At 43.1% G+C, this 27,400-nt stretch overlaps 1 protein-coding gene across 3 annotated transcripts; it reads right to left on the minus strand.

Moving 5' to 3' along the window:
- Window positions 1–1,846: 1,846 nt before the first annotated feature.
- Window positions 1,847–25,773, minus strand: TWSG1 (twisted gastrulation BMP signaling modulator 1). 3 transcript variants are annotated; one of them, XM_071417233.1, is made up of 5 exons: window positions 25,592–25,773; window positions 23,441–23,568; window positions 16,337–16,436; window positions 12,458–12,724; window positions 1,847–4,368 (listed from the first exon to the last, which is right to left on the minus strand). In XM_071417233.1, the coding sequence occupies exons 1-5, from the start codon at window positions 25,734–25,736 to the stop codon at window positions 4,187–4,189; spliced, it is 822 nt and encodes a 273-aa protein (XP_071273334.1). In that variant the 5' UTR covers window positions 25,737–25,773; the 3' UTR covers window positions 1,847–4,186. The 3 variants fall into 3 exon arrangements, with proteins under 3 accessions (XP_071273334.1, XP_071273341.1, XP_071273349.1); XM_071417240.1 differs by having other exon boundaries at window positions 23,441–23,606; window positions 25,592–25,733; XM_071417248.1 differs by having other exon boundaries at window positions 23,441–23,625; window positions 25,592–25,719.
- Between the last annotated feature and the right edge of the window lie 1,627 nt (window positions 25,774–27,400).

Below are 27,400 nucleotides of genomic sequence, written 5' to 3' on the forward strand. Positions count from 1 at the left end.
TCCTTCCTCCTATTACTGCTTCAAGAAAGCCAGTTCTGGAGTTGAGTTTGTCTTGGACAGATGGGAGTCTACATGGGCTGTACCATTCTGGGAAAACTTTAGACATGCTGTGTAATTCTCCTTAGCAATAAAGGAATACACAGCAAACATAAAAAGACTTAGCTTAGGAAAGAAACTAGTTGGCCACATACTGAAACAAACAAGTGAAACAATGAGAGCCTGAAGATACAACAGGAAAACCTGGAAGTAGTAAATTAATCAATGCCTTTGGGGGTGAAAGTATGTTGTTCATAGAAATTACCACAGAGCAGGAGAACAGAGCCAATAAAGGTGTATGATGCTGAACTCTGCCTAAGCAAATCCTATGAGCAGTATTATGGAGCCATAGAATCACAGAATGCTTTGGGATGGAAGGGCCCTTAAAGACCATCTATTTCCAACCCCTCTGCCTTGGGCAGGAACATCTTCCCCTAGAACAGGTTGCTCAAAGCCAAATAATTCCAAGTTCTCTGCAGTAGGAAGAAAATTTATAAATACTTAATCAATAAAAAGGGTATAAGAAAACTTGAGTCTTGGCCACATTTACATCCTAGATGTACTTGTCTGAATCAGGTTTGCTCTGTTTCTAGGAAGATTTTGTATCTAAGTGTGTTTTCCCATGTGAGTAGCACAAATTTTAATGATTTACTGGTACTTACTGTTGATTTGGTGAAAGATCTCATGCCAAGGGAATGTGTCAAATCTTCATAAAAGTGTTCCTTTTGCCATGCCCAAGAGACATTACCATCCAACAGGAAAATATTAAGTTGTTGTTTGGCTGTGCTCTGCAGGTATCCCACCAGCACAGTCTGTCCTCTCATTAAACTCCTCCCAGGCTATGAGTCTCCAGGCTTTTCCCATGAAGGTGGAAGTGCCAGCCATGGGACAGGGCACCATGGGTCACGGGGCTGGAGAGACCACAGCATATCCATGTTGGATGGGTCTGTGTGTCACTGTGCAATCACCAGCAAACTTCAAGGCACTCCAGCCAGCAGGATGAGGGGCTTGGGAGCCAGCTAGCAGAATAGCCATAATTTTGGGAGGGACACTGGAGTGACCATAGATATATTATTAAAGATACAACAGGTGTTCTTATATTTATTTTTTTGGAATTAAATGTGAAATACATTAAGCATACTAAAAGAAAGCGAAGAACCTTATGAAATGACAGGAAAGCAATGTCACATTATGACCTCTGTGCTCAAGTGTCTGTAAGGAAAAACAAACGTAAAAAACCTGAACAAAAACCCAAACCCCAAAGCAACTAAACAGAAACTTTTTACTTTTAAAGAAAGAATTACAAAAGGCCCTCCACCCCTTTTTGGTCAGACCCCCAACACACCAGGGATTTGTATAATTTCTTACTATATGAATTCCCTCTTTGCTTCCCTTTATGTTCAGTGATTTAAAATTCTGTCCCAAAGGACAGTGATAAAAGTGGCCAATGCTTTACTTGGAGAACATTCCTAACTAAAAGAAGCTTTAAAAACATGTTCTTATGTAGGTGATGGTTTGCTGGTTATCCAGACATAGGGTGAAATAAGAGACCCCAAAATAAATGGTGATTTTTTTCCTGCAAAATTAATAAGACTACACAACTTTCTAAAATGGTTAGGTTTTTCAGAAAGAACATTCTGAGTACTCATCATTTATTTACAGAAAAATACTTCAAAGCAACACTTTTAGGTATGGAAAAAAACTGCTGGAGAGGTAATTCTTAGTATTATTCTATCCATCTAGATCAGTAACTTGTAATATGCTTCCTGGTAATGTTTCCCTGAGAAACTCTTGAGAAAGAGCACATGAGAACCAGTAATGTCTTTTTATTAAAATACCTCTTAAAACACTCATCATCATAAAATACACTGGGTGTTGTTGCATGACATTTGTGTACACACAACACTTTCAGCAAATTCTAGACAGCATCAGGAATTACAAAAAGTAAGGCAAGCCCCAGAAGGTGTGCACTACCTTCTCTCAGGCCACAACAGACAACTGTGTTTAGGTTTTTATCCCATTCTCCCCAGTATTTCCTGGGACTCCTGTTAGGTCGCTCCCCCATCCCTCCTGCCCCCACTTGATTTGACCTCACAGTGAAATTCTGAGGATGTAATTGGAGACAGTGTCACAGATCCATGGGGCTGCAAGTGCCTGACCAGAAACATCAGCCCTCTTCCTCCCCCAAGAAGATTCTGAGCTACCCTCATCTTTCCAATAATTTAAGACTGCAAAAATCTGAAGCATGCTAATGACCTCCTGCTTGCTTGATTGCTACGCGTCTCCTGTCTTGGTCAGGAACATGGATGCACCCTCCAGCTACAGTCACAGCTACTCTTGACATATTCTTCCTCTCCAATAATTTTAAGAAATTCTAGCAGAAAAAAAATATAACATGAATTGTAAAATATAGGAAGAACAACTCCTCCATTATAAGCTAAGTTTTTCTATTTTTGTCTATGATCTTTTATCACTTAACTGTAAGTTTAAAGTACGAAGACATTCCATAATCCACTAGTTCAAAACAATAACATTCATCTTTCAAGTACATCTTTATAGCTGAAAAAGACACTGAAGAAAGTAACATTATTTAACGAGAGTAGATTTTTCTTTTATTATTATCATTATTATTATTATTATTTTTATTCCATCTTATTGAAAGAACTGTATCATGAGAAAAAAATTGAAAAAACATTCAGGAAATTTTTTCAACAAAATAAATGTAATATGACTGCTTTCATGTGTACATGGTACAGATAGACAGGTGTAACTAGAAAACAGTTTAATCCCTCTAGCTGAGGTTAATGAGAGAAAAATGAATAGTGAATAGTTCCTTTTTGTGTTTGCATATGCATATATGCATAAAAAATTGAAGGAGTTAAAACCTACATTATTATAAATACAAAAAGCTGATCATTAACTACTCATACACTTTATTCTTGTACTTAGTACCATTATCAGTGGACACCTTAAATTGGTCATAGTAACTGTTATGTAACTGTCAACATATAAAAACTCTTAGAAAAATGCACAATGTTCTAAACTCAGAGCACTTTAACTTTGCCTTTGCAGACACATATTCCCTTCTTCACTGACAAAAATTTATGGGGAAAAAAAAGAAGAAATTTAATAATAATAAAAATGTTTTGGAATAAATATTCACAGGAAATTACTAAATGGGAACATGCTTGCTGCCAGCTGCTCAGCTGGTAGACCTGTACCACTTGCTTGTTCCTGTCATTTCATTCTTTATTCCTTTAGTCATTAAATCCATCATAGCCTTTCATGTTTCCTTTACTGGACTAAATGTTCAGGGTGTAACAGCCCTAGAGAACAGTGCAACAGGTGGGAAATGCAATAGCACTTACCAGCTTTATTTTGGGATCTAAGAGAAGACTGAAAAGATTAATTTGTGTAACACATAAATTATGCATCATGGCCCCAACAAAAAGAGAGCAGGGCAAATCAAACTTGGAGGAAAAGTATCCCATATATGGTGTTTTGCTGGGCAGCCCTTCTAAGAAGTTAGGATTTTATCCATGACAGCCCATTCTTTGAACTTGAAGAGAAAGCACGAATTTTAATTTTTCTCCAAATATCACTTCCACAATAAAAGCTAACCTTAAAAACTGGAAGGTAATAAAGTTAAAAAACAAAACCAGAAACCAAATCCCAAAAACCAAGCCCCTAAACAACATCCACCCTCCCTCCAACCTAGCAGCCATTTATTTATTTGTTGAATTTAGATAATGGAAATCTCATCACCGTATTCTAAAAGTTTCCCTACTCTAAACTACAAGACAGAGTACTATGTTCTGAAAACCAGTATAGACAATACTTTCAAATCAAAGGAAAACAATCAGAACAATAATGATGAGCATGACTGTACCATTTGAGCAGAAACAGAGAAAAACAAGTTTAAAACATAGTGTTTAAACATCTACTAGTTAGCCTCGCTTATATGAATTAAAAAAAAAAAAAAAAGAAAAAAAGAAAACAGTTCTCTGATTTTATACATCCTCTTTTCCACCAGGTACATTTAACTGCAACCAGCAGGCACTCCACCAAAATGCAGTATTTGCAATCCCAGTCTCTTTAACCGAGAGAGATTACTTTGGCCTCAGTATTGCTATATTACAATTTTCCTGCTTCAGAACATGCAGTTCATACATTTGACAGTTTTACTGCCATAGTCGATGCATTCTGGCCCAATGCACTCACAGCAGGCGTTGTGAAACCATCGGTATTTGGAAGCTCCCATGGACTCGCAAGAGATCTTGCACTGATGTATTGACATGCAGTCATCAAAGTACACCACAGTACACATGTGTTCTAAACCAAGAAGGGAAAAAAAGTTTGGTTTAAAAGGTGTTTTTAAAGGTTAGTTAGGAATTAGTTAAATGAGCAGCTGTATAAGTATGATTGCAAACTGACAGGACTATGAGGCATAAGGAAAAAAGTGACAGTAAAAGCAGAGAGGCAAGGCAGAGAGACAAGGTAAAATCTATCAACTTCAAATTTTCAGCATCTACAACTCAACCTGCTGTCTGATCTCCTGCTGGATTAATTTACTTCCATATTCACAGGCAAGAATGTTTTTAAGTTCTGTCCCTCAATTACAAGAGCGTAAGGATGAGTTATGCCAAAATTACAAGCAGGAATGAGCCCTCTGAAGGTAATATGCTACCACAAAAAACTTCAGGTTTAAAGAAGTTATTTTAAAAAACCATCAAAAACCATTATGTGGTTGTAAACGTTTCTTTCCCCCCGCCCCTGCCCCAAACTCCACAATGATCTTTAGCCAGATTAAATCACAGACCTAAATAATCCTTTTTCATCAGCATGAAACTGCACACTTTTTTCTTTCTTTTTTTTTAGCAACACCACTGGCTTTAATACTAATCTTAAGAAACCCCTTCTGCCTAAGTGTTGACTTAGTGCTTCTAACACCCATGCAATTACTTGAAATGTCATGAAGTTTGGTGCTGCAACATCAAAATAGAGCTAAGGCATTCACCACAACTATAAATAAAACCATTCCCCCCTCAGTCCACTGTCACCGTCATATTTTCTGAAAAATCCCTTTGCCCAGGATTCTTCTCCTTGGGAAGCTGAGAAGCCTCAGAGAAAAAGGAAAACAATATGATCTCATTTGCTTCTCCTGTGTTTTGCTGCTTTGGAATGTGGTTTGGAGATTGTTTATCCCACAGGTGATTGATTGTTTCATTGTTTTCATATGAATTGTTTTGCCTTAATGGCCAATCACGGTCAGGCTGTGTTGGGACTCTGGAAGGAGTCATCAGTTTTCATTAGTATCTTTCTAGCCTTCTGTCAGTATCTTTTCTCTGTTCTTTAGTATAGTTTAGTTTAGTATTCTTTAATATAATATAGCATCATAAAATAATAAATTAGCCTTCTAAGAGCATGGAGATTCATCATTTCCTTCAATGACAGGGGTCCTCAGAAAATACCGCAGTCCACTTCCAATTCTCCAAGCCGGCAGATCCTGCCACCTTTCTTCTGTACTGACCAGGTGATTTTACCATAAAACTTTGTTCATCCTCCAAAGGACTACAATTACATAACATTTACCCAGAGCATAACTTGGCAGACTTTGGGGAAAGCACAACTGACAGCTGTCTGCAAACAGGAATGTCTCCCTCATGCAGATCAGAACAACTTGTGAGCAGGAGATGTCAAAGGGCTTTCTAGCCTATTACTACTCATGGTGCACCTGGGAGAAACCCACTGATTTACATTCCAATGTGGATTAGAAAAAAGTAATACAAACTTAAATAGTAAATCAAGACAGTGAGTTTGGTTTGGTTTTTTTTTTTTAATGACTGATTTTGATCACTGTCAAATTATTATGCTACTACCGAAACAGCTGCAAAGAAGGTCAGAGGATGTGCTGCCAGCCCACTGATAGCAACAGAGTATTCACTGCCTTGGTCAGGCTCCAAACTGATGTACATGCCTTGCAGACACCAGATACGATGCAACAGGCAATAGGATCTTGGGTAGGAGAGGCAGGCCCAGGGCTGAAGCAGTTTCTGCTCCCAGAAAAGCTGTGCTGCACTTGTCAAAAAAATCTTGCAGTACCTGAAATACTGCTGGAAACATCAACAAAGTTCACTGTGGCTGTGTAAGTCCTCTCCCATTCTTGGCACTTCTATTTCTATAAGCCCTTATAATATATCCTGAGGCAAAGCAGCCAGAGGAATAGAGTTCTCAGAGAACAAAATCTCTACCTGAAAACAACCAACATGTCTACAGCTTCAATAAGGATGTTTGATTCACAGAGAGAAAGAGGAAAGAGCTGAACAGAAGTATGGTACCATGTGCAGAGTGATAGGTGTACACCTAAAGTGCTCAGCCAAAGCTGAAAAGTAGTAGGGAGGTGCAGCCCCCACAGCCTCAAAGGCAAGAAGGCAGAGGCCAGACAGAACTCCAACTTCTGTGGGGAATGCACAAGGACTTGGCAGCATTTCATCACCAGGGACAAAAAGTTCAGATTGCCATAGTCCCAAGAAGAAGCACACACCATCCATTCCTAGAAGTCCCAGATAGCTCCAGGTATCTGTTCCCTTTGCTCCTCACAGGAAGTTTTTAGTGGAAGGGTAGGGATGAGAAAGTAGGAGCAAGTCTCCAGAAAATATTCTCATTCCCATCAGTGATCCAAGTCAGTGCTGGGGTTCAAGCACAAGAACCTTACAGAAGCCTCTGTTGTACATTACTCATACTCTTTATATCCTTTTGCTTAATCTCTATTCAGTCCTTTGATTCCTTTTTAGTAGTTTTCTACTGAAGTGTTACTACATTAAGTTTGATCTGGGCCTGCCTCTCCTACCCAAGATCCCTATTGCTTGTTGCATTGTATCTGGTGTCTGCAAGGCATGTACATCAGAAATTCCATAGTCTTAGAAGGTGTCAGCTGGAGGAACAGAGTCTCTCCCTTGAAACAGGCAATCCTGGCTAATCTAGAAATATTTCTTCCTGCAAAATCACCTTTTGAGATGCCATCTCCAGCTGACTGACTTAGTCTCCAGATAAGCCTGAGAAGGCAAAATGATTCATGGCTATCTCCAGATTGGAGTGAAGCAGCTCTTCAGAGGAAGCAACCATCCAAAGGGTTGCCAGAAGTGCTCACTATCTGTTGATCATGGCACTCCAACTTGCAACACAGAAAGGGAAGCCTAGGGTAGGTCAGGGAAGTTGTCAGTAAAGCTGTGCACACTCTGAGGTGTGCTAACTGCTCCCAGCACTTACAGACTGTCTTCACACCAGAGAATGTCCAGTCCCTTCTGCATAAGGAGACATCTGTGCTCACCTTCATGTTAATCTCATCTCTGACAGCCTCAGCACTGTTAGCCCTGCTTCACAAGTCCTGCTGAAGCCTATGAGCTAATGCCTGCAGCAATGAAATAAACTTCCTGAGGAAGGAGAGCCTGTGATTTCTAGGATGTAAAGATCGATGACACTGAACAGGGAGACATCTCTTTGGATATAAAGGAGGCCAGAGGAGCAGCAGCACCCGGCCTATGACTGGCAAAACTAGGTGGCATCAGTCAGCTCCTGAGAGACAGCAGACTGGTCTCCTGAATCACTCTCCCAGGACCAAAGCCAAAATTCAACCTTATTATGGTGGCAGTGACAGCCAAGGACATTAATCTTGACTGACTGGAGAGTAGAAAAGAAAGTTCATTTCCACCTGCACACAAGTCAAGGGGATTAGGTTCTTGAGGACAAGCACAAAAATGCTGCAAAGGGGAGAGAGCAGACTGCATGTGGCAGGCCAGAGCCAGCAGTAGATCCATCTGGTCCCAAGCACCTCTTGTAAGCATCTGGAGGATGTGCTCCATGCATATGTTATCAAATTGTTTCTGATGTCTTGCTCACTGAATGACTTGCCAGGTCTGAACAAGTCAGATTGTCCAGGGTGCACTTTGTTTGTCACAGGGCACTCCTGGTTCCCTCCTCAGCAACGCCTCTGTGCTCATGTGGAGGCTGAATTACTGAAAGCAGGAGTTCCTCCCCTCAAGTGCTAAATCCTGCTCTATAGACTGCAAAAAGAGAGTTACACAGGGGAAAAAAATACATAACCTACAGGCTCAGCTGGGATCTGGGAGAGTACTTAAACTCTTTCACAGAGCTAATTACCAAGTCATCACTTGGCTCCCTCAGTGTAGATAAAAACAATATTACTTAGTGCAGCAACAGCTTTCTCATTTGCATTTTGCCAATTTTCACACCCTAAGGATGACAGACTGCAGATGCAGGGAGGGAGAAGGATGCAGCAGTAAACTTTTTTTCCCAGAACATTAATTTCTCACCTTTTTCCCCCTCACACTTCATACTCAGTGAAGGTTGTGTAGGAGAAACAATAATCAAATCTAAATTAAAAGTTAACAGAAGAAACTACCAGGCTTTCCCATAAAACTATCTGTATGGGTGTAATATAGAAAAATTTAGCAACTCAGAGAACCTTTCCAGTTAATGATAACTTGCTGTATGGGATCTTTGCAGTTATATGTGCTGTGTAACTTCAGCTGTCTGCTGGCCACTTTATTGGTAGCTCTAAAAGTTCTTTAAAAAGATAACTGTCCATCCAGCAGTCATACCATTTTATCATAGAACAACCTGGGTTGGAAGGGACCTTAAAGATCATCTAGCTCCAACCCCCCTTCTGTTGGCAGGGATACACCTTCCACCAGGAGAAACACTAGTCTAGAGCAGTAGTGAAGGAAAAACAAGAACAAGATTAACCTGCAACTGCTTATGCACAATCCATTTACATAATCTACTACTTTTGGACAAGTCAATTTTATGTCAATCAATTTATAAAAAGAAACTTTAAAAAAAAAATCTTCCTAGATTACCTACAGAAGCAGGTGTCTCTTCACTGGAATTCTAGCTCTCCTCTCCCTGTTGCACTGGAGGGGAGCAGAATTGCAGACCGGACACCATGCTCTGTGTCACCAAGCAGTGTAAATCAGAAACCCTTAACAACAGCACAGATTTTGTTTTATCAATTGCCAAAAAATTATCTAGTTCTCCTCTCCCTCTCGCCAACATCCTGTCATCATCTGAAACAACTAAGCTTATTTAAATCTCTGAACTCACAGTTCAGAGCTCTGAGGGTATCAGCTAGAAGTACAGCAAAGAGAATGAAGTACAAATGCAGCTCCAGATTAGTAACCATCACAATCCTCTCTGAAGTCGAGGCTCAAGTGCCAGAAACAACTGATACAAAGAACTACAGCAGCTCCAGCAGCGCATGCATAACTTTGGCAGCTAAAACATTACAAGTCAGTTCACAGGAGGAAAGGGAAGACACTCATTAGGAAAATAACGGGGAAGTTCAAGGTCTGGTGGCTGGTTCAGAGTAGGCTGGGGCGAGAAAGGAATGCTTTATATCCCACCGCACCCCACCTCCTCCCAGATCCACAGCCACCCTCCCTGGTGGTGGCTCCACGCCACTCAGGCACAAAGCTCGTGGTTCCCGTGGCTTTGTGGTGCTGCTTTTCCTGGCACTCACCCAGAACTGCATCAAGCAAGTCTGGCACCCTGGGCCAGCTTAATGGCGATCCCTGCGAGAGCGCGCAGGAAAGCTGAAATCAGAGCTGGGTTACACTATGTGACAAGGGGTATATGTAAGCAGTTGTACAATTTGTATTGTAAGCCTTTCCAAATTTTGGAATGTATTCCAGAAGAGAGCACAGAGACCACTGTCCCCCTACAAAATCTACCTCTCATTAGCCCCTGTCCCTTAACAGGCCATGCCATCAGCTGCTGCCAGCACACCATGTTGGAGGGAAGCATGCAAAGAGCCACAGAAGAACCACAAAATGGAGGAGGCACAGCATTGTAAAGGAAACATAAAGCCTCTGTGTTCCTGCTCACAGGAATATTCTTTCAGATCCCTGATTGTCACAGCCTCGAACACAACTGCTTAGCAAGTCACCTTAAGGGTATCTCCATTTGCAAGACCTGCCTTCAAGCCTAGCAGCATTTCTGGGGAGAAGGAAAGGGCAAAGACTTGGTCTGTTTCTCCCACTGCAGGCTAAGCTTGTGTTTAGTGCCACTGAGCAGACACATACACCTTCACAAACCCTCCCTCTCTTTCAGTGGCTCTAACACTTGCCAGCTTGTTAAAGCAGTGACCCATTGTGTGACTGAACTCTTTATGGGCAGAAGCCATCAGGCTCCAGGAACTCCCTCAGCTGCCTCACTGTGCCCATGCTCACAAGGCTCTTCAGTCCTGACCTACTGCCTGCCCCTCCACCTTTTGATTATGGTTTTTCCAATGAATTCAGCAAAACAGTATTGAAAACAATGCTACCCCATGGCTCACACAATATCCAGCACTCTTGGATGTCCAGCTGTTCTTCTTCCACCAAAATAAATATCAGCTGACCAAGGCCAGATGCTAATTTTTCTTTCCACCTCCTCTGTTCTCAATGCTGAAATCATCAATGTTTTTATAAGCAAAATTTAATATGACTTTTGAGAAAGCAGAGCACTACAAAGTTGTCTACACTGTGACCAAGAAAAGAGACTCTTTAGCAGGCTTGTGTATTTAGATACTTAAAAGTATAGGAATAGGATGTGGAAAGTAATCTTCTATCTTTTCCAGTTCTTCACTGGTCACTAAGATGGAGAAGGCATAGCAAATGATTACAAGAACAGGCTCTGACATTTATTTCTGCTTTAAGTGTCTGCTGAGGCCTGAAAGCCAGTGGCATTTGGTAACTATTTCCAAATATAACTGTTGTTTTTGGACTGTCATCATTCCAGTAAGAGCTCTCTCAGCCTAATCTCTAATATGTTCCTAGTAAAAGAAATGAAGGGGACTTTTGACTAAGAAAAAATGTTGTGTTATGTATTTGTCTGTGTTGTTGAACTCAAAACTGCTCCACACCCTTGAGATGCAATTCAAATTCTAAGTTTAATCCAAAACTATCATTAGCCCATCCTGTTGGTACAGTAGTAAAGGACTGTCAGGGAACAGCCATCTGGATTTCAGTACCTAAGTACAGTGGGATATATTCAAGACTGTACTAAACATAATTTTTTCCCCTGAGTTTAATTTATAATTGTAAGGACTATAGTCTTTGTTCACAGGGCTTTTTGTGGCTTTCCATTTTACATGACTTTGTACATTATTCTCATAACGGCAAGCAAGCATTTTAATAACATCAAAGACATATGAATGAGATGCTTTCTGCCCATCTGGTTTCCTAGTTCTGGAATTAATTTATTTTTCTAATGTGCCTTAGCCAAAGGAAATTAGAAAAGTTGCCATTATGGTTCCATTTAATCAGCAGCAGTCCCACTCAGAAACACAACTAGGTCATTGGTTCACACTGGTATGGAAAAGCAGCATGTCGATCAATTAGGGTATCTTTTACTGATAAGATAAAAGGGCCATCACAATAGCAACATATGGGGTTACGAATATTTAAAGTGTACGTTGGGAAGGAAGCAAAGCATTAATTGCACTAATAAATCAGATGCTCTTTTTCCCCTATTAAGCAGCAATTCCACTATGAACTGTTTATGAGATTCTTTAAAGTCTGACGTAATGATTTGCAGGGAAAAGTGTTTCAGGTTTAGTATGGAAACCAAGAAACAGACAGTGTTTTTTTTATACCACTGTCAACACTAACTCAAACTTCTCATCTTTCCCCCACCCAACCACAGCAAACAGTATCCTGAAGGCTGTCCTCTAAACTGAAGGAAAGAATATAAAAAAAATATTATGAAATAGGAGGAATGAATCTGCAAGTTGAACCCCTATCACCAAGTTACTTGTTTTGAAGACAGTCTGTCACATATCCTTCCTTCATCAATCCTTCTAATCTCGCTTAGGTTTACTATTAATCCTGGATTTCATACAAAACATCCCTCTAAAGATTTGAAGTTACACCAGCTCAGATGAAATAAATAAACAACTGTTCCAGATACAAGAGCACAAGAGCTTATGGCACATGGTTCTCTCAGACCTCTTAAGCCATGTTTCGGTTGCCTACTTCTGCACCTATGTGTAATTTGGATTCAGGTTCTGGTCTGTCCTGTCTCCTAAGCTACAGGTAACTGCTTCTAGGTCAGAGAACACTCTGTGCCAGTGCACATGAAACAACATGAACAAACTGCCTCATGCCACAGGAGTAATTATAGAGATAAACTCACGTGGTTCAGTGTCTCCTAAGAACATCAGTCATTTTAACACCATCTTCCACATTCCTCAACACCTTTGCCTCACTCCTTCTGTTATGTCATGCTCAAAATTAGGCTGAACCTTTCACAAATTCTTATGGGAAAAGAAGAAGCGAGCATAGAGAAGTACAGGACATGCACTGAGAAGGCTCCTGGAAGAGAAAAGAGGAGATGCTAGGGATTTAGACACTACACTCATTACCTTTGTCACTGGAGTAAGGTGTGTGGACATTGTTGTTTGGAACAGAGATGTTCTGATGTTGTGGCTGGTTCACTGTTTCTAAAAAGGAGACAAGGTTCTCATGGTGTGACAGTTCTTCTGCCACAGGGAAGGAAACAATATTCCAGTTCAGCTGAGTATCCCCTTCTGTCAGTGCCCGGAAAAGGGAAGGAATTGGTTCATGCAACTCCTCGACAGTGCTCTTGGATGTCGGAGGTGTGTCACTGTAATTGCGAGGATTGCACATACCTGCAGAGAAAACAAACAGTAAATTACACAGAACTCCCCAAGCTCTTCTTGAAACAGGTAGGAATATTTGGAGAATTAAAATGACTTCTTTTTTTGCTGAACAGAACAGAACTCTTTTGTATCTATCCCACTCTCAGCCCAACAGCAGAAGTGCTATCAAATGCAGCAGGACGAGTTTTCCATAACAGCAGGTTTTGGATTGTTCAGACTTCTACAAAACACACCTGTGACTTGTGGAAAGAAAAATCTAAACAGCACTTTGCTTCCCTGTCAGTGTTACAGCTTTGAAAATGGAGGGTTCAGTGGAAGGTTTGTTTTCCCTGGGAGAAGAGATTATACAAAGCACAGTATAATCGATAGGAGCATAAACCTGGCATGCAAGGTTAGGATTGAAGAAAGGGAGTATCTTGATAAGTCTGAGGTACATGAAACTTTTGATCACAATTCAAGTATTCCATCTCATCTGCTGCAGCAGTGCACTAGATCTTTTTAGTCATCTGCCAGAGCTACAAAGATCACTATCAGGACAGAGCATGAGTCTGAATTACTTCACTTGTGTAGAGATAGCCAAGATGAACCTCATTTTGCTACTTAGCTGGAGGGGCCACAACAGGCAAAATACTCATTTCTAGGTTACCTCTTCCTTCTTTTTCAACATCTTCTGCAGTATCTTTTTTGAAACCTTGTAATTTTTTTTTCACTTTGCCAATTCCTACAAAATGTTTTTGTGATATGCAATGCTGGTTCCAGTTTTTTGTTAACCATTTAAACACTAATATTTATTACTAGCAACTAAACCAAAGGGTATTTCAATTTAAATCCAATCTGTGGAAACTTGCAAGATTAAAAAGAAAATTTGTATCTGCATAGGTATTTTAAACTCAGGAGTGATAAAACACTGTTAGAAGTCACCTGTCAAGAGACAGGCAAATCCATTTTCCCCATGTGCATCTGAATATAATTTTGGGTAGTTTCACAGACACAGGTTTAGACAGCTACAGCTGCAAAGTACACCAATTCCTGAAGTATTAAAGTCTTATGAGACATGAATGTTCAAAGTCTATCTGCCTCATACAACCAGAGAAGTATCTCCTGCCCCACAGATCCACTAGGGCTCTGGCTTCACAAATAATTGTGTTTAACTAGAGCCTTATCAAGCCCATAATCTTCTCAACCTAAGTAGATGGATTACCACGGTGAACAAAGCAGAGGGAAGTTTGTCCATGGTGATTAGCATGAGATCCAGCAAATCTTAAGCAAGTGGTTAGCATTACCAGCATTTGGTAACAGGAGTCTGCTCTATAAAAAGGTGAGCCAAGTACAGAGTAGAAAAAAAAAAGCCTCTTTTCCAAACAACATCCGGTCATAATAAAATATAATTCCACTTACACAAACACCTTACTGTACATGATTGTTTTCCTGCTCCTCTCAAGTAGGTTTGTTCTTTGCAGACCTTTCTAGACTCACTGCTTTAATAAAAAATTTCTATCACTTCCCTACCACCCTTTAATAAGCACTAATATTAACAATGCTTTAACAAGCACTATATTAACCATACAATTCCAATAGAGGATAACCACATGAAAATGAGTTAGGAAGATATCAAACCAGGTAAGAGTTTTGTACAGATACATCAAGGGATGTATGCTTTAGTTGATGTAGTTGTATTAATGTTGTGAAACAGAAACCAGTGGGCCTTTCTAGACCTGTGAGATCAGACCTCTGCCAGGTAGGATTCAGAAAATAAATTTCACTGATAAAAAGGACACACAAGGGAAAAAACCCCCAAAACATCAAGATTGTTTACCAAAATCCTGCAGAACATATACAAGTTTGTGTGCGTATCAATGCAGTATGAAAATATTACCTTAAGATGGTACCAAAAAATCATTGCTTATAGTTTAATGGGTAAATGCTCATCCACAAAGATCCTTCACTCTTACTGTTTTTAAAAGCATTTGAATTATAATAATATTTTTATATAGTAAATATTATAAAATAGCAGCATTGGTTAAAAAGAAAATTAAGAAGTTTAACTTATGAGCAACCTGTTAGGATCAAACATGTCTACACTACTGCTTTGGAATGGATGAGAAGATGCAGAAATGGGCTATTAAAATGATGGAAGCAGATAAACCTTTACACAAGGGACTAGAAGAGCTTAACTCAAAGGGAATGGGGGACTTGTTGCTGTTCTCCCTCCTCCAGCATGTTTTTCCCTGTCAGAGAAGGGAGAGAACACACACAAAACATGAGCACTAGTATAGTTAGTGGTGGAGGATAGGAGGTAATTCCTGCCCTCAAGGACATGATCTTTAAGACACAACAATCTATCTGCTTTTACATTAGACATGATCAGCTCATAAAGAAACTTAAAATACCAGCTCAGGTATCAGCAAAGAACTGTGTCTAGGGAGTCAGGTATGGCATGTATTCCTGTTTCCTCATTTGAATAAGGCTGCAGCAAGGATGATCCTGCACTGAGGAGAAGAAGAATAGGACTGTGCCATAGAATCCAAAAAGTCCTGAGGCACCCAAAGACCCATAAGGAGAAGCTTTAGTTTACTCAATACTGGGAAACTGAACCTGAAACCTTGTTAACTCCTCTCCAGGAAAACACTATGGGAAAGAGCAGCAGAACAGTGAGTCACCTGCAGATTCATGAAAAGAAGCTCATGTGTGGACTTCACAATCCCAAGAGGTAGGTCCTTCTTCTCCCTAGAGATCAGTACACTATGCCTTGCTTTCTACACCAGGTTCTAAACTAGGGAAATAACCTGTACTGAAAGTGGGCCTTTTGACATAATCACTTTTATGAATTCAGAAAAAACTGACCTAGAAAAGCTGAGAGCAGGCACAACACTCAAGATGCATCCCTTTCATGGAAGCCAGGATTTTGGATGGTGGCACAGGGAGACTTACAGCAACCACAGGGAGATGAAGCTTTTGTTACATATAAAACAAGAAACAGAACTGAAATGCAACCTTCTTGAGCTGAGACAGCACTCACTTGCAAAGATCTGGGCACTCTGAACACCACCTGTCAGCAGCAATGTGTTTTTAAGACTCATCCAGTCCCACAGTAAGACCATATCTGCTTCTTTCTCACCCTTCTCAAAGAGCTCTTTTTGTAAGTAAAAGAGCAGTGGAAACACTAGGCCATGTATATTTACTAGTAGCCCCAACTCAGTCCTAAAGGTGTCCCAGTGCTGTACCTGTCAATGCACCCTTTACAGGAAGAAATCTCCAGAAACACAGAAACAGAAACACAGCATCCAACCCCACAAAACAGGCACTGGGGAGTTACCTCAAGATGACAATTCAAACAGGAGCTTTATGTTTGAGAGACAAAATTAATAATCAGCTATGATGATATTTAACAAGCAATACCTGGGCTACTGCCACCCCCAGCTCCATAGAGCAGACACAGCCCTCAGATGTTTGGGTCTCCACAGGAATTTATTCCATACCCACACAACCAGCTGTAAGGTGCTTAAAGCACAGATTCTGTCCCAGTGTTTTACTCCTATTTTAAGACTGTGAGCTAAGCATGTGGCAGGAGAAAGCAATGTAAAAAAAAAGCAGAAATTCCCCCCAAAAGTGCAAACTTACCAACACAGTCACAGCACTCATCCCAAAGTGTGCCCAGGCAGAGCATACACTCCTTACAGCAGGAACAGTTCCCTTCCCCAGGGCGGCACTGACACAGCTCCTGGAATCAACAGACACTCATTACACTGCAGCAATCCCAGATGTAAAATAACTACACAGCAGAGTGATTTTTCCTCAAGCCACAACTCAAATTAGGGCATTAAAAAAGCTTAGTACACTAATACAGCGAGTAAACGGTGAAACATCTCCAGCCAAAAACTGATCCAAGTTTACAAAAAGATCTTTTGCAAGTTTGCTTTTTTTTTTTTCCTTAAAGGTGAAATTCTAAGGAGAAATCTGAAGCAAGCATGTAAAAGACAAAAAATCCTATTCATGGGAAAGGTGTGTGCACTTCTGTACATGTGCATGCCTAAATCTACAAGTTCTTTGAATGTTTTCCCACCACAGCTGGAAACCTGGAGACCAATGCTTCTTTATATATAAATAGTGACCGTACATTATAATTTAACTAAAAAAGAAAGCTACTGTAAGCCACATATGCCCACTCGAGACATGCATGATGTCTACCATCACACCTATCCCTGGATCCTAAGAGGAACTTACCCATTTAAGTCATCTGACCACAGGACTTTCTGCATCTCCAAACACTTGTTACACATTGCTCTCTGTTTGTAACACTAGTGACCAAATTTTCCCCCCTTCCCACCCACCCCAGGTCTAGATGATTCATTTTTGCTATTATGAAAACAACATTATGCTTTGTCCCTCCAAACTGACACCTTGGGATACCTATGAGACTTCTAGAGCCTCTAGAAAGTGAAATTACCTACACAAGTACTTTTCTTTAACCATTAATAACCTAGAAAGATGGAAAAGGTGTGGAAACATAAAGACAAATATTTCTTTTCATACTACCTAAACCCAAAATCTCTGGTTTAGCAGTCCTGCTGGAGACACACACTGTGGACTCAAAGCATGGAAAAAGTCGACAGGGATGAAGAAAATCTAAAAACCAGGCGGTCTCCTTCCCTCTAACTCAAATCCATACTAGTAACTCCAGTTTGGCCAAAAGACTGCGGCTGCATGACAATAATTCACAGCCTTGAATTACATCATAGCGCACAACGCAGACCGGCCAAGAAGTCCCTTTGGTTGTCCTGTGTAAGGATTTGGCTTTGATGACGTCTGTCTAACTATCACATTACACACAACTGGGGAGAAAACAAATCCTGTTACTGGAAACACTGACCACGGGAACGTTCCACCCCTGGCTTTACTGGAAGAGCCATCGGCAAATCTGTTACACACCAGGCCAGGGAGGAGATTATGGCCATCCCTACTCTTTGATCCCATTATCCAGAGGCAGAGGAGGGACACACTGCAGGAGGTGCTCATGGACAGGAGAGAAGGGCAGGAAGGTGGTTTGGTTTGAAATTCTCCTATCCTGGAGTCTCCACCCATGGTTCCACCCCAGCTGGGCCAGGTCAGGGGCACCTCTCCTTACAATGGTGGCAGGCACCAATGTCATTTTCCAAGTGGGGTTCCTTTCTGAAGAACCTTGGGAGAAGCTCAAAAAAAGTGGGCAAAATCCCACTTTTTAAATATTTCCTTGCTTGCTATGGTTAAGAAGCACAAGGTAGGGGAGAAAGAGGCATTTTTATGGCAGATGTCAGGAACACATTTGCAAGGCACAGCAAGGTGCAGTCTTGCACCTGATCGTGTATGACTCCTGTTCTCTCTTTACTCTGCAAAACTGGCCACTGCAAATACCCACAGCCTGTTGGGCTGCACAGTGGCCACCCCTCGCTCACACCAACTCAGGTGGGCACACAGAGGACCAGGGACAGCCCTTCAGAGAGGGAGGCCAGAGCAAAGTCTGTATAGGGACAGGCCCCCAGAGCACAGCAAATGGAGCTGCAGGGCTCCCAGGCCTGCACAAGCCCTAGAATTTGCTGCAACAGGCTACAATGTACTAATGCAGTATAAATCCACTGATTCCTTATTTTTGCATTCACTTCATCCCAGATCACAAGTCATCTTGTATCCAGCAAAGAAACAAAATTCAGCAGCTATTGGTTGTGCTACATAATGCTGAGAAACGCTGTCACCTGTAGAATTTATTGTGACCTGTTTGCCTCAATGACTGATGAAGAGTGAACTCCTGCTTCACACTCATTTCTGCAATAGGCAGCCCTTGCAAGTATTGAATTTTTATTTGCAGAGTGGAAAACTGGTAAGATTTATTACTTTTTCCTCCTCAAAATTTATGAATGGCACCTATCACTGTTTCCACACAAACTGTGCTGTTTCCAAGTAAAAGATGAAAACAGGCTGGTTAACAAAATATGTACATTTTTCCACCACAGGAGACACCACAAACTTAGACAGACGACTTACGTGAGTTAATGATGCACTTCTAAAATATTTATCTTACCATTTGATAAACAGATTTTGTCAGCTTTTAGAATAAAAAGCCTGAATAGAACAACTTTAAAAATAACCACGAGTTTAGCATTAAAAACATCCAACTTATTCTTCAACAGTTAAACCGGGCAAACAACTTTTACATTTTAAAGACACCAACAGGCCAGCATGTGGGAGGAGGGAATTCTCACTAAACTATTAAATGTAATGCATGAATAGAAGCCAGAAAGTTCACTAAACGAAAGTTGTTTTGGTTTTATGGAACAGTACTCACAGAGAATTAAATGTAACCTTAAATTCTGCACTTGCAAACTGTTAACAAAAAATTCTGCTTAGCATCTACGTGTAAGCACTGACTTGGGGCCAGCACCATTACACCTACCAGTATTGTAACAAGTTTGTTTTTACAGGAAGGGCTCATGAGCTGTGCAATATTTAAAGGGTTTTTTGTTGCTGTTTGGGGTTTTTTGTTGCTGTTTAAGGTTTTTTGTTTGTTTGTTTTTTATTATTATTTCTTTATTTTAAAGTTGGAGGGAGAGGAAGGAAGAAAGAACGACCTAATTAATTAGTGTTCTGCCACTTTGGGGCAATAACTGTATGCTTTTCCATATATCTGTTTGCACATCCATGGTTTCCTTACCCAGTTTTTGAGTCCTCCTGCCTGACTCATCCACACTGGATACCGGTACAGGATACATCTTTTTAAAAGAACACTTACATGAGACGTGGGTGAAAGCAAGGCAGAATAAGGAACATTCCTTGTTGATAGCTGGGGGTGGTGAAGAGTCAGTGGAAGAAAATATTACTCATCAGTCAACTTGGCAACTTCCCAAGCTGAGCTACTGAAGGTGCATTGGAGAATGTATTTTGCTAGGCAAGAAATAAGCCTCACAGTTTAAAAATACAGTATTAAGTAGAAAGTAGGCATGTTTGTACAATAAAGATATTCCTGCTCCAGAGAGCAAACAAAAATTTTTAGAAAATGTTTGACATCTGAGTTTTTTCCAAAGCTTTCTTGAAATTCCGGAGACTATTTTCTTGGTGCAGGGAGAAGCAGGACCTGAAGGCATTGGAAACCTCTCTGCAAACTGGAAGGGGGAGTGAAAGAGAGCTTTTTTCCCTAGAACAGTTTAATAACAGAAAATCTCCTGGAAGTGAACCAACCAGAACTGTTTTGTTAACCCAACCGGGTTATGTACTGCAGCTACAACACACACTGGAAGCAATTTTTAGATGCTGAAGCCCTGAAGTTAAGGAGTGGCATTTATTTCATACCACAGGGCTAAAATGTCTTGGAAATCCTTTCAGGCTGACAAGTTTGTACACAGGATTAACAGGAGGCAAAAAAGACAGATGAAAAGAGATTTTAATTGGAACGATACCACATCAGCTGAGGTGGCTGCAGGTCTGTAGAGTTCAGGAGAGAAAATCCTGTTTTCTCCACAAAACAACTCTCTTTAGAAAGATCATTAAACCATGCCTGAATTATAACACTATTTGTTTCCTATGCACAGCAACAGTTTAAAGCACTGTTGCAGATGAGGCAGCAAAGCTCAGCTTCCAGCCCGACACTGACATTCCACCTGAGCCTGACTCCTGCCAGGAACTCTGCACCTCAAGAGCCAACCTGGAACCTTTTGCTGTGAACAATTGTGGGAACGTCTCATCTCGAGGTTTCTGCCTTCAAGGATTTCCTCCATGTTGCAAGGACACAATATGCCCTCCCCCCCGCCCAGTGAGGGCCTTTTCATCTCCTCCACACATGGAAACATCAAAACAACCCACGGGCCAAGCCAGCAGCAGATGTGCTCAATAAACACTGCAGCACACGCTCCCTGTGCACCCAGGGCTCCACCTGGAATGCGCGGCAGCGGTGGCTCGTGGACTCCGGTCCCCAATCCCAGGGACATGGGAAGGAGCTACAGCCAGAGCCTTGAAGGGCCAAACTAATTTTGTGGACTCACTCTCTACACTCCCAAATCTTACCCACAGCTCTCTCAACAGCTACAGGAAGCCACACAGTTTCTTAGTGAAGGCTGAGCTTATGCAGAGAGATACCTCAAGCTATTTTCTTCCAGGCTTTTGCTTATGGAAAAAGAGGAGCACCAATAAAGCTAGAGCCCAGGATGCAAAGGGAAAACTGAATCCATGGGAGTTGTTGATCTCATGCACTGTTCTGGATCTAACAAAATAAATATTTATGTAGGGACCACCCTTAAGCAGAGGAGCTCCTAAGGAGTGGCAGTAATGACTGTACTGACTTCCAGCCATGTTGGCAAAAATATTTATGTTAACTGTATGCTTTTTGAGAGAGCAAGTCTCCTGTCCCTCTGTCTCCAGGACAGGCAGCCTCCCTTTCTGCACACAGATGCAGATGACAAACACTCACAATCTGTTTGCTCCTCCAGTTGTCTCTGAGTGACATTATCTGGGTTTCAAGATAGGGATTCTGCTGAACTTGAACAGCGATAAAAGTCGGTGAGGGAAAAATATCATGTGATAGTCAAGCAACCTCCCTCAGCATGGTATTTTATTTTTAAGTTCGATTCCTCCAGAGAGTTTAGAGGGGAAAATAAGTGCATGGATATACTCTACTTGCATATCTATCCAGGAAAGAACATGCATTTCATATGCCAGTGCAGCACTTCTGCCACAACAGCACTGAAGTTTTAAAACAAAGGAAAAAGCCAAGAAGAAAGATGACAATTGCTTTAAGTCAAAGCTTTAGGATATCTTCCTGTCCACAATCAGACTAGTCTGACCTGATCTGTTCTTCTATAAAGAATGAATACTGACTGGTAAGTCAGGCCTGTGTGCAGGAAGACAGCAGCCAGATGGTGAAAGCAAACAGTGTAATTCCCTTGCAACTGCACACAACTCACATGGCCTAGGCCACTTTAGGGTCTCAGAGAATTGCATTTGATTTGGATTTTAGGGAAATGCTTTAAAAAGGGACTCCACATCACCTGTACAAAGTAATTGACAACACACCACAAGTAAAGCAGCTCAGTGGTTTCTCCGTATGCACAGGGCTGTGTTGCTACAGAGATGCCAACATAATCCAAGGAAAGCACAGTTGTATGAGCCATTTCCATGCACTGCTGAACCTCAGCCATTTATTGCCAGCTGAGTAAGGACTCTGGCAGCATTAACTCCACCCCTCCTGGGCTGTGCTCTATTCAGACTAGTGCATAAAAATAAAGTTTAAATGCTTGCTGTCTCAAGCTTGACTTGATAAGAGATGATTTCTCAAGGAGGAGATATCTGTTCTTTCACAGATGGTGGACTCCATCAGTGGCACCAGAAAAGGAGACACATCTTCCCTGTTGTCCCCTTTGCTTACAGAGAAATAAGCAGCAGATCAACAGCTTCCAGGACTGAAATCCAGCACCTGGACCAATAACTTTCCCCTGAATCAACAAATCTGTACCACTGGATTTACTAAGTAAGTGCCATGTACATCCAACACCACAATTAGCATGTTAGTTCTTACAAGTTACAATGCTGGAGCAGATTTTAAAAAATGCAAGAGAAGGGGCTTATAAATGCATCAGTTTGTCACAGTGCACAGTGTCCAACATGCCAGCAAAACCACCAGAGTTCTGTTTGAAAAGGTAAAAATCAGAGGCCTCGTTCTTGCTCTCCTATTTAACAACTCCACAGATTGTGGTGGGGCTGGAAGAAGCAGCAATTTCTTTTTTTTTTTTACTTTTAAAGCAAAGGCAGTGCAGAACCCAGAAAGAAGATGGGTTCAGCCTACAGTCAGTCTTCATTCCACAGGATGGATTTGTGAATCTGGCAAGTGTTTTATTTGTAACCCAGACAAATTTTAGACAGAAGCCAGCAAAATGAAGTAAACATGGAAATGCTTGAGGCCACTTCTGCATCTCTTTTCAGGCTGTGACCATGCATTTACAGTAAGTACACTCACATCTTACTGCCATATGACGTTGGTGCTCTCTGTTATTGCCTTTCCAATCTACAAAGAGGCAGTAGGAAACAGTTGCTTTTAAAAAAGCTGCAGCTGACCACATGAAACCTCCTTTCTCAGTCTGGAGTCAAGAAGCATGCTCTGTTTACCATGACTAAAAAAATACTTGGTAGCTACCAGAACTGCTTGTAGTTTTGCTAGAAAAGGCCCTTCTGTTCTGCTGCACACAACATCTCTTAACTCCTGCTCTAAGAAGAGCAACCTGCTCTCACTTTGTTTCATTCACTGTACAGATATGCAGTGAGTCAAAAGTGGCACCTGGATTTAAAATCCATTTCCTACCAGTTCAGCTCATAAGTATTTGGTTTGGTTTTTAGGCATCTTTTAACTCACTGTACAAGCATGATGCTATGGAGAGCATCAGGTGTCAACCCCTGGCCCTCCGCTTGAGACTTAAGGAACCAGACAAATTGAAAGTTAAGGGCAACATCTCAGACAGACATAATCCTTGGCTTGAAAAAGTTTCAATTAAAAAAAACCAAAAAAGCATGCCCATATAAATATGCCCTTGGTATTCTCTGCCTATAAAATGGTTGTAAATCTGCACTTACATGGGTAGGAGATCAAGCCAACCTCTTTACAGAGACACTACTTAACATAAAATGCCAGTTATTTGTATCTTTTCAGGAGGCGGTTTCAGGGCTGTTTTCTGCACACTGGAAAGCAGATGGAGGACGCAGGACTCGTACCTGTATCAGGCATTTGCTGACGTCGCTGGCACACAGAGCCTTGTTGCAGCCTGTTGAGGATGGGATCCACAGCAGGAACAGAAGGACAGTGACTGTGGGCGCTGTGATGTACTGTGACCTCATGTTTCCTGCAGGTGAGCAATTTTCACAAGTACTTCAACCAGCACTGAAACAAGAACCAGCGACTGAAAAGGCTGTTGGAACACAAGTTAAATTCCATTCCATTCCTCCCTTTCAATTCTTAAAATAAATATGAATATTTTTAAGAAATGCAAGCTGGGGTACTTAATAGCAAACCCAACCCCTCCTCCTCCAGCTAACTTGTTTGTACAAATCTTTCTGCTATTACACCTTTGGATTAAAACTGCAATAAACTTGAGGTGAGCAATCTCAAGTTTCCAGCATCAAATATGACATCCTATTATAAAAACTGCCTCAGATGAGAAAACCCACCAAAGGAGACTTAATTTTGTAAATGCCCAAAGCAGGAAGATGGGTTTTGTGTAGTATCTCCTCAGGCTAAGGTACACACAGGTCTGTAGGGCCAAGGCCACACAGCAACCACTTACAACAAGGTAAGTTGCCCCGTCACCTTTAATGCAGACAGGCAGCTATTTTCACATGGACTCCTGGATGTCACACAGGCTATCAACCCAATCACAAAGTTGTTAACTTATTTTTTAAAAATATACAGACACCACCATTAAAAAAAAAAAAAGTACCAGACACTTTGAACAACGGAACTTTCAAAAGCCAAGCAAGTGTCTGAGGTCAACCTGAGACGACAAGCATCTGCTACATCAAACAGACAGGAACCGGGTTTGTTCAAAGCATTCCACCTTTCTCCCTTTGTGAAAACCCAGCCTGTCGGCAGGTGGTATTTGCCACAAATATATCACGATTAGCAGCGTGCCACTCAGTTTTTACTTGCCCTTTGCATGTGAGCCCGGCTAAAAGAGGACCTATTGCACCAGGCACTGTACCAATATATAATAAAAGGCAGCCCATGTTTGGGCAAGCTTACAGTGAGACTGTATTGTTCTCCTAAGAGAGAAAGAATGCTAATGGAGCACTGGATTGCTTTCTTTTGGTATCTAGAAGTGTTTTTCTGTTTTATGAACTACAAAACCCAGCACCCTCAATGAACAAAAAAGTGGAAAATGAAGGCACGATCTGGACATTCAAAGTCTGCGTCCGATTAGTCCTTCTTACAATGGTTGTTAAATGCCTCCGAATCTCGCTGTGCTGGGCACGCCGCCATCTGTACCAAGTTTTGCTGGGGAGACCCCCCTGCAAGACGCGGGGGCACGCAGGGAGAACACGGGATCTTTTCCCGCACCGCTTTCCCTCCCTGCCATCCGGAGCCAAGGACGCTTCCTTGCAGCAGCCACAGCCGCCGGCCCGGACCCGGACCCGGACCCGGCGGGTGCCGCATCCCGGGCGCGGGAGCGGAGGCGAGCACGCTGCCTGCCGAGGGGAGCGATCCAGGCGTGCTCCCGCACGGCTCAGCGCGGGGCTGCGTTACATAAAGGGTCCCGAGCAGCAGCGCCGGGCGATGCCGTCCCCACGGACACCCCTGGGGTGCGCACCGGGGTCCGGGTGTCCCTTCCCCGGCCTCCCCCCTGGCTCCAGTTCCGATTCACCGACGGCTGCTTTCCCAGAGTTTTATCCCGCGCGGCGTCCCCCCGGAGCAGGACCCCCGCCCGCCGCCCCTCCTGTCCCGCAGCCCACCGCGGCGACACCGGCTCAGCATCGCTCCCCCGCTCCGCCGGGATCGCACCCGGGATGGAAAACTCCCCAAAAACCCCGCGCCCGCTCCCCGTCCCCGCCGCAGCTCCCGAGAGGCCCGGGCCCCAAAGATGGCACTGCCAGGGGCCAGGAGGCCGGTGACAAGGAGGGAGATGTGGGAGAACACCCCCCCGCCACCGCCGGAGTGGCCCGGGGCAGGCGGGGCCCCGCACGGGGAGCGGGTCTCCTCCTCCTCCTCCTCCTCGGGCAGGCACGCAGGCAGTGGGGCGGCCGCGCCGAGCCGCACCGAAACTTTCCTGCCACAAAGAAGCAGCCACGGCTCCGCCGCCTTCCCCACCTCCTCCTCCCCAGCCACCGGCTCCATCCCTGCCGCCCCCCGTCCACTCCCCCGGCGGCGCTCACCGGACGGCCCGGGCCGGGCACCCCGCGCTCCGCAGGCGGCTCTCGCTGCTCCGGAGGCGGCGGCGGCGGCGGCAGCAACCCCGCGCCTCGTCCCACTGCTCCCCCCTCGGCCGCAGGCAGCGCGGAGGCGGCGGCCTCGCATCATCGCCCCGCCTCGGGGCACCGTCAGGCGCTGGGACCCTCCCCCCGGGACCCTCCGCCCCGGCGGGCGGCGGCTGCGCGGAGCGGGGCGGGAGGAGGAGGAGGAGGAGGAGGCAGGGGCCGGTGGACGGGAGCTGCCGCCGGGACGTGTCTAGCGGGACGGCACGGGACGGCCAGGCCACTGCCTCCAGAGAGGCTTCTTCAGGGGAGGAGGAGGGAATAGCCCCCCGCAACCCGAGTGCGAAACTCGGGGTTCTGTGGGCAGGAAAGCAGCCCGGGAAGCCGGGTCAGGAGCAGCGGGCGCGGGGGTCTCTCCGAGCGGTCGCCGCGGGGAGCAGAGGGCGCCCGGAGCAGCGCTCCCGGGCCGGACGGAGGCGGGAGAAAAGGAACCGGGGGCAGCGCCCCTGGAAGCGCCAGCGGGGAACGCGATGAACTTCCCCGATGGCCGAGAAGGTGCAGGTGCCCGGGGGAGGGCAGGGGCCGCCTGCATTGGGAAGGGGCCCTGGGCTTCCGGACAACCTCTCCCGGGACCTCTAAAACGCGGCCGGACGGCGGCTTTATCCTCCCACGTGCCAAGCCCCAAGGGACCAAGGTAACAAGTTTGGTCCCTAGAAGAAAAACACAACAGGAGCCTGGCTGGGTACCCAGAAACTGAGAGTAGCTCTCGGGCTTCCCAGGAGGCAGCTGGACCCTGGCGAGGGAAAGAGGCCCACTGCGCCAACGCGTTACTACCGTATTCCTCTCATCCCTTCGTCACAGCTCCCGGCACTCTGCTGAGGTAAATCCTCCACAGGCCGCTGTCCTTAAACAACACAGGAGGTATCATCCCACAGAGTAAACTCGGGGAAAGAAAAGAAAAGGAAAAAAAAAAAAAGGGAACAAACCTTGGATTCAAATCAGAGAAGCCAGGAGATCATTATCTATGGGATTGAAACATTTGGAGCAATAAAACTTACTAAGAAGTTGCAATTGTAAAAACTTTGTTGCAGACACTGGGAAATAGTTTCCCCTTATAAAGAAGATCCAGACTAATGCTAAGAAACATCTGTCTTCAGATCTCCTTACAAGATACTGCCAAAATATTTTTCTTGTCTCCTGCAGACCAAGTACTTTTGTCACACACTTCTTTTCTAACACAGCCAAGACTTCTACAACCCAGTTTATTTTCTGTTCTTTTTGCTACCTTCTTAATTACTGCTATCTCATATTTCTGCCACTTCCAGTCACGTCTGTTACTTTTTACTACTCCAGCAAGTATCTGATAGAAGTAACTTGTACCCACTTTCTAGTTAACACCTTGCAGCTTTATCCATTTTTCCTCATCTTTTCAAGCAGATAAAACAGATTTCTGCAGCATTTTAAGATTTTACAGCTATGTTCAGAAGGGTATTTAACTTGGAGAAGAAATTTGCTTTTTCCTCAATAGTTTTAATTTTGAATGAGGTCAGGAAGATATTCCTGTAATAAAAGCAGGAACAACTTCTCCTTCCACAGGTACTTAACAAATTAAAAGTGAAAAAAAAACCAACAAACCAACAACTCACAGGGCAGGAACTACATATTAATTGGCTTTCCTGTGCTTGAGTTACTATTTATTCTAAACTGGCACCAGCAGTGATGTGCAGAGGGAAGGAGTCTGCTGTACACAGAGTGTCTTGTTCGCTGCCC

This window comes from Agelaius tricolor, unplaced genomic scaffold, assembly GCF_023055355.1.
Source record: "Agelaius tricolor isolate 1412-34295 unplaced genomic scaffold, bAgeTri1.0.p SCAF_2, whole genome shotgun sequence".
Taxonomy (NCBI): domain Eukaryota; kingdom Metazoa; phylum Chordata; class Aves; order Passeriformes; family Icteridae; genus Agelaius; species Agelaius tricolor.

Excerpts from the sequence above, each read along its gene's own strand:
- TWSG1 (XM_071417233.1), bottom strand. The coding sequence starts at position 25,736 with ATGATGCGAGGCCGCCGCCTCCGCGCTGCCTGCGGCCGAGGGGGGAGC. Across the intron at positions 23,569-25,591 it reads TGCCCGGCCCGGGCCGTCCG|GAAACATGAGGTCACAGTAC; the intron begins GTGAGCGCCGCC and ends GCTCACCTGCAG. Across the intron at positions 16,437-23,440 it reads TCAGCAAATGCCTGATACAG|GAGCTGTGTCAGTGCCGCCC; the intron begins GTACGAGTCCTG and ends TGTTGATTCCAG.